This window comes from Daktulosphaira vitifoliae, unplaced genomic scaffold (genome assembly GCF_025091365.1).
Source record: "Daktulosphaira vitifoliae isolate Bord-2020 unplaced genomic scaffold, ASM2509136v1 Scaffold_1, whole genome shotgun sequence".
NCBI lineage: Eukaryota > Metazoa > Arthropoda > Insecta > Hemiptera > Phylloxeridae > Daktulosphaira > Daktulosphaira vitifoliae.
Window position 1 is genome coordinate 43,271,752 of NW_026099572.1, and position 11,543 is coordinate 43,283,294.

At 24.0% G+C, this 11,543-nt stretch overlaps 2 protein-coding genes across 2 annotated transcripts; both read right to left on the reverse strand.

The window, feature by feature from the left end:
- Nucleotides 1-2,929: 2,929 nt before the first annotated feature.
- Nucleotides 2,930-7,558, reverse strand: LOC126895321 (uncharacterized). The gene is made up of 4 exons (XM_050667059.1): nt 5,994-7,558; nt 5,213-5,334; nt 4,978-5,092; nt 2,930-3,970 (listed from the first exon to the last, which is right to left on the reverse strand). Exons 1-4 carry the CDS (start codon nt 6,136-6,138, stop codon nt 3,057-3,059), a joined length of 1,296 nt encoding a protein of 431 aa, XP_050523016.1. The 5' UTR covers nt 6,139-7,558; the 3' UTR covers nt 2,930-3,056.
- A 152-nt stretch (nt 7,559-7,710) lies between these two features.
- LOC126895325 (COP9 signalosome complex subunit 5) lies at nt 7,711-9,369 on the reverse strand. The gene is made up of 5 exons (XM_050667063.1): nt 9,220-9,369; nt 8,869-9,044; nt 8,565-8,799; nt 8,299-8,493; nt 7,711-8,228 (listed from the first exon to the last, which is right to left on the reverse strand). The coding sequence occupies exons 2-5, from the start codon at nt 9,021-9,023 to the stop codon at nt 7,794-7,796; spliced, it is 1,020 nt and encodes a 339-aa protein (XP_050523020.1). The 5' UTR covers nt 9,024-9,044; nt 9,220-9,369; the 3' UTR covers nt 7,711-7,793.
- Between the last annotated feature and the right edge of the window lie 2,174 nt (nt 9,370-11,543).

The window sequence follows — 11,543 nt, forward strand, 5'->3', positions numbered from 1 at the left end:
CTACAAATTGTTTTCGACCCGTCATTATCAATATTATAAACTAGTTATTATACCTGTATTATATATATATATAATAAAATATGTATATATACAGGTATCTCAGACCTAACTGACAATAATTTTAACTTTTAATACAATTATCATTTAGTTGAAAATTTTATTTTTAGATTAAAACAATTTTTTTTTTAAACTTTTATGGTTGGTTTTACAGTTGGACATGCGGTCTCCACTCTTCCCTATTCCTAGCTCACCTCTTTTAGGTTAGTGTAGTTTGATAGTCTAGGATTGGATATCATTTTTTGACAAATGAAGTTCTTGGACGTCTCGGTCTCGTTTTATCTTCAACTTTTCCTTCTATTATTCTACAAATTAATTCATTTTCGTGCCTCAATATGAGAGCAATTACGTTCCATCTTTTGGTTTTGAGGAACTCTCTGCGTTCATCTATTTCGCAGCACCTTTTCCAACACTACATTTCATAGCTTTCTAGAATTCCTTGTTTTGCTTTTTTTAATATACAGGTTTCACACCAATATAATGCCGCACCTCATACACATATTTTTCTGAAGCATTTCCTCATTCTTCTACTCGCGCTATTGGAGCATAACAATTTTTTCTTATTCATAAATGCTTACTTAGTTTGTGCGATTCTGGATCTTATGTATTTCTATTTATGTTATAAAATAATTTTTAAGTTCATCTTTTACATTTTATAGGTGTCAACTTTATTTTTTTAAATGACAACATATGAATTAAACTGATTTATAAATAATGATAAATTTTATTTCCTTCTAATTCCCAAACTTAACAAGCTACAGAGGATGGTGGCCCTCCTTTTACATGTTAAGGAGTTAAAGATAGTTCTTGACTAGGTCAATGATGAACGGAACAGGTATTATCCACGAGTTGCACCCGAGACCTGATTGCCTTATTTATAATTAACTTTATTTATAAAGATGTAACTTTGAAAGTATAGTTTAATTGTTGCACTGTAATAAAAAGGAAAGTAAGATTTTAATTAAAAAATTAATTTAAGTTTTCGTTTTAGTATTTTCTATTTAATGCTTAATTCTTAACGTAGTTAGAAAAATTGTACACTGAGTAAATATAAAATTGTAATATACAGTAAAACTGAAAATTATAGTTAAATTTAATTGTATAATTTATAAGATTAAATTAAATATAGAAAAAAACACTATTTTTAAGACAAAAAATTTCTTTAAAAAAAAATTATGTAGAGGAAACAGAATAATTAATAATTCACACTAAAATTGAAAATTTGGTATTATGTAAATAATAATATAAATTTAATAATTAAGAACTTCTTCTTGCATTGCAGATTCCAAATTCTTGAAGAGTAACTTTCCTTGCTTATTCAGAAGTCATCATTTTTCAAAAAATTTGATTAAAGAACTTTGGTTGATACAGAACAAACAGCATTTAAGAACATTGAAATTTATGTAAGAAAAAATTATTTAATTTTAAAATTAATGATTTAAAATATTTTTCTATTATTTTACTTAAAATAAAAAATTTAATTTACCTTAAATTTTTCAATATTCATAAAATTTGATCTTAGATGAATTTATAGTAAGTTAAATTTAAAGAATCTAACTGTAATAAGAATATTAATTTGTAAGTAAGAATTGTAACATAGAATATATATTTAAAATTAAATTAATTTAAATTGTAATAAATTACCAAAATTAAAATTAAAATACAAGCCAATCACACAAAATATACAAAACATTGCATCAAGTTTTATATCTTGGTTATCCAAAAAGTCATTTCATGTTGAATGAAGAAGTTTCATAATCTTAAATATATAAAACTAAATTGATTATTAGTAATACTTTGAAATTCTGTTAATATAATTTTTTAATAAGTTAAAACTTTTTAAGAAAAGTATGTTATAGATTTTTTAATATAACAATTATTAAATATTAGTGTAAAATAAAACTACACTTAAAATAGCAAAAATAACTAATAATTTTGTCTGTATTTTTAATTAAAATTTTCGAAATATAATTAGTTTAAAAAATGTCTAAACTTATGTTAAATACTATGTAAATTTATATTATTTGAAATAAGATATTAAGAAATTCCTTATAATAATTTATAACCTATAAAAATTCAATTTAATCTAAAAAAAATTTAAATACAAATACCATAATACGTTAATTTGCTTAGTTAATAATATCTTAATGAAATGTATATTATAATTAATTTGTGCTTATTAAAATTTTCAAAATAGAATATTGATAACTTCATAATTTAAAAATTGTCCTGCAAATCTATAGTTAAGTAGACTATTTTGTAATACAATAGCGTTTATAATAATTTAAATATTTCTAAATATGTATACTAATTACACTTAAAAGGAACTCTACTAGAAGATATTTATAATATTGTTTTCATAAATGAATAGAAACTGGAACATATAATCAAATTCAAATTTGTTTAAAATGGTTGATAGAAAAATTTTACATGCAATTAGCATGTGACACACGTGCATCAATAGCACTTAACATACTCAAGGTTTTAAACAAATTGAGAAATTAAGAATTCTAAATTGCAATATATCATTTTTTTTTCATATTTATCAGCAAAATAGATCAAAGGAACAATATAACCAAAATAGTTGGTAGAAATATAAGAAAAAAATGTATTTAATAATTAGAGTAGATTTATATGCATTTATACATTTTATTAAATTTTTCCAAACGCATCATAAGTCAGCACAATTTTTTTATTAATAGGCTTGAAAACTTAATGTGATCTAATTGGGGTTATAGTACAAGGGAGAGTAGAAAGGTATATTTCCTTAAAAAGAAAAATATTTCTATGCAAATGTATATTCCAACAACAAATTTGAACTGACTTGGATCCTTTTAAAATATCTCAAACAAAATTTATAAATGCACATGAAACCATTCTCAACAAATATAAAATATGAAGTATATTTAATTTCCATACTTTTATTTTTCTTACCATTCTCATTTATTCCTTGACTAATGTTTTTAAATGAGATCGCGTTTTTATGCTATACTTACTGCTCAACACTTATTATGTCTGCATTTTTTTTTAACTTCTGTTTCTTTTTTTAAAGACATCTTAAACATTTTATTTGTATTTTTTTTTGTCAAAGAGTTATTATAACAAGTTTGCTGTACATTTTCTGTTTTACTGAATTTTCCAATTGGATTATTTGAATTTTGTACTTTGGATGTCATTGACTTTGCTTTCTTATTAATTGGTAGTTGTTTGTTTGTATAATTTTCTGTTTCAGGAAAAATTAATTTTTCATAAAACAAACCAGAAGAATGTGATTTGAAATCAAGCATTTTTGATCTAGTTGATACACCTGATGGATGCAAATCTTTAGAACTAGAACAATCAGTTTTCCTTTCACAGTTTAAAACTTTTATTGAATTTATTGACTGTAAGTTTTTTACTTCTTCTTTAAATTCAATATCTAAATTAACAGGATGCAAGAGTTTGATTGCAGGACATTTCAATAAATTTAATGAATGTCTTCTAGTGAATGGTTTATTTATTACCATGTGTGATTTTGTCTCTTGGTTCAAATTATCCGTATCATTATAAAGAGATGTAGAACAAACAGACATATTTAACTTTCTTTTTTTTGATAAACTTGAACATCTATTTTCTTTCACACAAATTAAAGAACTATTATTACTGGGATGAGACTCATTAAATTTATTTTTGCTATAGACAGCTACTGATGTAGATTTTCCCAATTTAGTTTTACTAGTATTGTCCGTATTTTTTATTAAAACATTGGAGGAATTATGTATTGAATAATCAGATTTCAAAGTATTTTTTAATGCATTTAATTTAGACATATATAATGGCAAATTTTGATCATCTAATTTTTCAATTATTACTTTTACAGTTTGAAGAATTTTCACATCCGAATTCTTGTAAATAATATCACAATTGTTGGCTTCTAAATTAATTAAAAAAATAAATAAATAGTTTGTTATAGTTATTGATAAAATATTTAATTTTAGCTTTTTAACATATTAATTAAAATTAAAACATTTGAATAAAAATTTTAATTAAACTTATATTAAAAACTATTTTAAAAATATATGATTTTATTAAATATTAAAATATATGTAAACATGGTGAAAATATTACATTAGTTTTGGGGTTAATGTTAATATTTATATACAACCATAAATGCAATTATTAATAATTTTGAGAATGCAAAGTATTTAAAACCCCTAACTATTTTCACCTATGCATACAAGAATTGATCGGTTTATCATAAACCACTCAATTACTCTCAAAATATATACAAATTTTGATTTCTTTTAGTTACATATAATTCTTGATATATCAACCAATAATTGATATACCAATAATTAGTATAATGATATACTAGGAATTGAATAATACTTATTAGAATCATTTCTTATAACTTTAAAGGGTGTCAACATTATTTTTTTAAAACATACATATTTAACTATGTTATAAAACAGGAAATAATCTAATTAAGAAAATAACTAACCGATAACAACTTTTGAACCAGTATTTTAAAAGTTACTAACTAATTAAAATAATGACTGGAGTTGAGGAGTGGGTGCTGCTATTGCTATCACTAGTTAACTAAAAAAAAAAAAACAATTTTTTTTCAATATTGTATTTATCTTGGGAATAATCGAGTGATTTATGAATAACCTGTGTATAATTAAAAAGCAAAAAATAGAACTAAACAGCTTTAATTCAACATATATCCATCTAAATTATAAACAATTCAATTAAGAAAAAATTTTAAATTAGAAATGGTTGCTTCATAAAAATTAAAAATTATTAAAAACTCAATCTAGGTCTTTTCAAATATTTTATTACTTTTGTTTTATTAAAAATAATTGAAAAGAAACTTTTGAACTGAAGTTTATTAATAAGTATTAGTATTAAAACAGCTATTAGAGATCAAAGTGACTATACTTTTGTTTGAATTTATAATCATTTTTTGTTCTTCAATCAATTGTGTCCAGTCATCATCATTTGGTAATGAAAAATCTTGTATTGTGTGTGGTATATTAATATTTTCTATTTCATCCTTAAAAAGAATAAAATTATAATTTTAGATCTATTGAGTTAAGTATAATTTTATTTTATTTTATTAAATGGAAAGTCTTAAGTATCTTTATTAAAATAAATGAAACATTTATAGACTTACAGCAATATCCATTTTCCAATGAGAATGCAAAAAATTCCAAATTGCTTCTGAAGGTATATTAGTCTTGAGACTTTTACTAACATTTTCTCTAATTAAAAGCATACTCAAGTGTTTGTGTATACCTTAAAATAAACTTAGTTTTAAATATGAATAAATAGGTGGGTAACAAAAACATAAACAAATAAAATAGAAACATAAAACAATAAGTATATAAGCTGAGTTCTATTATCATTGACTCTCATAAAATTGCTAATTTTGTACTTTTTTACTTATGAGGCATTAAAGACATAGAAAAAATTTTTAAAAAAATATTTAGAAAAAAGTTTTGTTAGACACTAAAAAGAACTATTTTATCATTATACTAAAAATTAAGTTAAAAATTACTGCATAATAAATTTATAAATTACATTTTCTTTAGCAAAGTATTTGATGCGCAATTTGTATAACATTTTGTATGAATATTATTTTGGAATAATATTTAATCAAAACTGTGCAAAACATTTATGAAAAATATGCAATATAATTGAGGTTAACAGTCATGAATAAATTAGTCATCTACAATAATCGCTGTCAATAATAAACAGTCTCTATAATCGACATTAATAAAGAAGATAATACTATGTACACAACAATATAAGTCACAGGCATAATGTTATTTTATCAAAATTAAAAATTAATACATATAAAATATATAAGCCTTGCTATCATTTGGTATAGCTAATTAATCTTTAATTAATAATATTAAATCGTCAGAGTCATATTGATTTTTTTTTTAATTTACCAGCAGGTTTTAGATTTATCATACTGTTCAGTAGAGCAATCTTTTGTTTTGAATCCCATTGAACCTCATCAGCATTTAATGAAGGAAAATCAAGTTTATCCTCTTCTTCATCATCCGATATTTTTATGTTAATTTTTCTAGACATTGTTTTAGATAAACTCTCTTGACAAATTTTATTATAACAAATAGCTTATAAAAATAATAAAATCATAACACTTAAACTATAGTAAATTAGGTATCTTGAGATTTTATTTTTCATTAGACATACTAGAAACTATTTTAATGATTAGTTAAGTAAAATATAATGCAAAAAAAATTTAACCAAAAGTTTGGGACACATAAAAAAAATCAATAAAAATTACGTGATAATATAATGACTTATGATGATTGGCGATTTCAAAATCAGATAACGTATTATCTTTATCTCTGTTGGCGGTAGTTTAAAAAAATGATAAGACATAATCGTAAACTTTTTAACTGTAGATGCGGTTAAAAAGTTGTATTATTGTATGTATAATTATTGTTATATATTTAACTGCGCACTGTTTAATAACGAAAGAATCTGCGCTAATTAAATCAAGTATTATAATTATTAGAAATTAGAAATGGAAGACGAAACTAAGATCTTTAATTCTCCTACGATCTCATAATGACTTTAAATCCTTTTCTTTTCAAATATTGAGTGTAATTACTCTTACATTGAAAGAGATGAGTTATAAATTTGATAAATATATTTAGAACTTTTATACGGAAAAGAATAACTTACTTGAAATTACTATCTTTTGATTGTAACATCAGGCATGGTGTCCAAATAATAAAATTATATGCAAATTTTATTTATATATAAATACGAGGAAAGAGACCCTTAGGCAGACCTAAGCAACAATGGTTCAATAGTCATAAAGGATCTAATAATGCTAGGAATTATAAACTACAAAGAGATGGACATAGATAGAGAGAGATGGAAGGAAGTGTGTAATGTAGCAATGAGCTCTCTGAAGCTATTTCATCACAATATCACTACACGCTACAATTGGTGGCTTCTTTTGAGATTTATTATTTAAATTAATCATTACCCATAAAGCATTAAAAAAAATAATATTGAGTAAACATTTATGGAATGTATTAATGTAGTTTTAATGTTAGAATTTTTAAATATACTAGTCGTTTTAATTTTAAAATTACATAAAAAAAAATTAACTCTGCTTACATTACATATAATCAAATGTTTAATAAATTAACAATATCCAAGCTTTTATCAACATCAACTATTAATTAATTTTCTTATATTATCTGCTTTTATATATTGTTTGTTATGCATTCGTCACTGTCAGTCTATTTTAAATGTATTTACAATTGTCATTTATATCATTGTTTTAGTTATATATATTAAAAAACAATCGTAATTAACTTTATTTAAATTTAAATAATAACATATAAGTGAATTTGTTGTTATTGCCTTTAATACATCACAACTTGGTGAGCAAATTTAAAAAATAAATTATTCCTAATAATCGTATAGTTACATTTCCATTAAATGTTTAAGTTTTTCAATATACTGCAATAACTATAATCCTTAAAATTTATTAAAAGTAATAAATTAACTTTTTTTTAATTTCACATCAAAATAGAGAGAAAATAAACAATAGTTCTCACATCCAAGTAACATAGACCCCAAAATTGTGTTTATATGAACAAAAATAAACAAATACAAAAAAACAGTATAAACGTTGTATATTTAAAATTTAAAAGGATACTGAATTAACTTAATTAATTTTTATAAAATATTTCTCATTAATGTTATTGTTGATTATTTTTAGGAGTACAACTATTAAAAAGTGCTTCTTTAATAGTTTGAGACATCAACCCACACAAAATTTCAATTGTTGCTTTATTACTATCTTTTGTAGCCTTAACTAATTTATTTTCTGGTTTTGAGCGATCAACAGGTTCAAAAAATATTCGACTAAGAGAAGTATCCGCTTGTTCCAATTTATCAGAGAGATCATTTATTTGTCCAGTTAAATAATCAGCATTAGTAATTAAACTAGATGAACTTAATGTGTTTACCCAATATTTATTCCATAATGAATCTAACAAACGTCGATCAAGTGATGATTTAAAATAATTTACTTCTAAGGAATAATATTGTTTACAATGAACACCAAAATCTTCTATTTTATTTAATGGAATTGTTTGATATTCAGAAGGTTCCTCATTAGCAGGTTTATATCCCTGTAATTTATTAATTTAACATGTTATAATTAAATTTAATATAGCAAAGTAATAAAACTTAATACTGTACCTTTGGATAAGTTCTAAATGCTCCTAAACAAACTTTACCAGCAGAAATTGTTCTTACTGGATCAATTACTATTGCAACAAATGGTTCTTGAAAATTTTGATTTAACATTTGAGTTGAAACATCAATACCAGATAACCAACATCCATATCCAGGATGACTATGATACCAACCAATAGCATTTTCTTGACGTCCAACCTATCATATGAGGTTATATTAATAAAGAATCTGGTAAGATATGAAATAAGAAAATTTAATAATTAACATACAACTTTAGCGGATTCAATGTAAGCAGTCATATATTCATATGCTTGTGCTTGAGCGTTAACTCTTGTTTCTGTCCCTTCAACAGGAAGAGCAAATGAATCCATAACAATCATAGTATTTCCTTCAACTTTACCAAGTAAAAGACCCATAATTTCAAGAATCCCACCAGAACGGGCATGCATAACCATTTTAAGAAGTGCTAATGCTGATATTTTTAGTTCTTTAAAGTAATGTGGACTGAAATAACATTTAACAATTGGATAAGTTAATATATTATATATTAAAAATGTCTTTTCAACTACATACTCTTTTTCCCAAGGTTTAGCAGTTAGTATATCTTGTTGTTGTTGTTTATCATATTTAAATATATCATCAACTGTATTTACAGTTTGAATATTATTTTCCAATTCCCAGGTTTTTTTTGCAATAGATTCCTGAGAATCTCTTGACGTAGAAGCCATTGAAATTACAGTGATAATAAACTAAAACAAATAGTAGTTAAAAATACATTATAAACAATAAAATATATTAGATAAAATTTAATTATTAGATAATAAATAAAGTTATGAAGTGATACTAAGTATTGAAATTTATTAAAAACGAAGTTTAATTTTTAATCATATCCAAATAATAGTACAAGTACATATATCAACGTACCTTCTGACCTTACTTTATACTTCTGATTTCTTTTGTCTAGTGAACTTTTTAAAAAATGTTATTTTAAAATCACAATATTTATTCACTGATCAAATATCAATTGGCAATCCTAATACAGTACATGATAAAAAAAACTTATTCTATAACTTAATATTATCAATTTTTACAGTTTAGCAAATTTACTTAAAGTTGTATAACAAAAATTACACAAACTGAAACATTTTATTTGATAAGGATAATACGACTATGAAGTTAGCAATTATTATATAGCAATTTCTAATCAGATATAATTAGAATATACACAGCTAGAGGGCCCCAGTTAGTTAAAAAAAACCCAACCCTAGTATTTTTGAATACGGTAGCCATTTGCGCATAGAAGATAGGTCGTCGGGACAAATTTTTTTTTTTTATTTTATAGTACATAAAATAAGCTTTAATTTGATATATGTTTAAAGGACGCAGTATTTCCGGAACATTTTCAAAAATTAAGTTGAATATGTTAATTTTTGTAAAAAAGTTACTATTTTAAATCCTCTTTGTGAGCAGAATAAGTGTTAGATTTACAAAAAAAATGATATCAAACGAAAGGAAATTACCTAAGGTTTCAATATAAAAAAATATTATTTTGATTTGTTAATATTTGAAAAAGTTATGGCAGTTTTAAGTACAAAAAACATCGTTATAAAAGGTGATTTTTATCGCAAATATTACATTTTTTTTTTAATTTCGACAGCAATTTGCACATAGTATATAGGGTGTCGGGACAAATTTTTTTTTTTTAATTTATAGTACATAAAATAAGCTTTAATTTTTATATATGTTTAAAGGACGCAGTATTTCCGGAACACTTTCAAAAGTTAAGTTGAAAAAGATCTATGTTTTATACAATGTTTCAAGTTTTGAACGCCCCCTATATAAGGGGAAATTGTCCAATTTTAATAAAAATTATGTCAAATGAAAGATGTACTTATAATGTATTTAGAAAAAAAAAATTGTGCTAATATGCACATTTTTCGAAAAGTTATAGCATTTTTAAGTTGAAAATTTAAAATCGAAAATTTTAACACAAATATACCATTTTTAACTACGGCAACCGTTTGCATGCAGAAGATTCGATGTCGGGACAATTTTTTTTTTTCATTTTATAGTATATGACATAAGATTTCATTTGGTATATGTTTAAAGGACGCAGTATTTCCGGAACATTTTCAAAAATTAAGTTGAAAAAATTAGTTTTTGTAAACAATATTTTAAGTTTTGAACGCCCCCTATATAAGGGGAAATTGTCCAATTTTAATAAAAAGTATGTCAAATGAAAGATGTACTTATAATGTATTTAGAAAAAAAAAAATTGTGCTGATACATGCATTTTTCGAAAAGTTATAGCATTTTTAAGTTGAAAATTAAAAATCGAAAATCGAAAATTTTAACACAAAAATAGTGTTTTTTTAACTACGGCAACCGTTTACATGCAGAAGATAAAGTGTCGGGACAAATTTTTTTTTTTCATTTTATAGTACATAAAATAAGCTTTAATTTGATATATGTTTAAAGGACGCAGTATTTCCGGAACATTTTCAAAAATTAAGTTGAAAAAGTTAGTTTTTGTAAAAAAGTTGCAATTTTAAATCCCCCCCCATGAGCAGGTTAAGTGTTAAATTTTCAAAAAAATTATATCAAATGAAAGGAAAATATCTAAGGTTTTAGTTTAAAAAAAAATTATGTTGATTTGTTGATTTTTGAAAAAGTTATGGAAGTTTTAAGAAAAAAAAGTGAAAAAAATGACAAAATTTGTCGATTTTTAAATTTGTAATTTTTTTGGATATTTCCCCCATTTGCGGGGAACGAGGGAAAATTTTTCAATTTTTAAGGGTAATGTCTTCAACTAGATACAATTTGTGATCTTTTGACGTATTGTTAAAAGAAATCGGTCTAGTGAGAGCTGAGAAAAAGTAGTGATAGACACAAGAAAAAAAAAATATATAAAAAAAATAAAAAAAAAAACACATCATGGTAAAATTAATACCTTCTCAGCTTCGCATCGAAGCTAAAAATGTTATATTATCTTATTATGTAATAGAACAAGGAAAAAAACGCTTTTCTGGGAAAATTACTTAGCGTGCTCGGATTTTCAAAATTTTTTTTTTCAACGAAAGTACTCGGTCACCAGACTCCGGGAAAATTGTTGGCGAAGGTTGGAAAAATTTTGCAGCTCACCCACGAGCGTTTTAAAATTTCCACCGTTTTCGAGAAAAACGCTCGCTGACGCCAGCGTTTTACGACTTAAGGTTTGAAATTTTCACCAGACCCGCCCAATGACATTC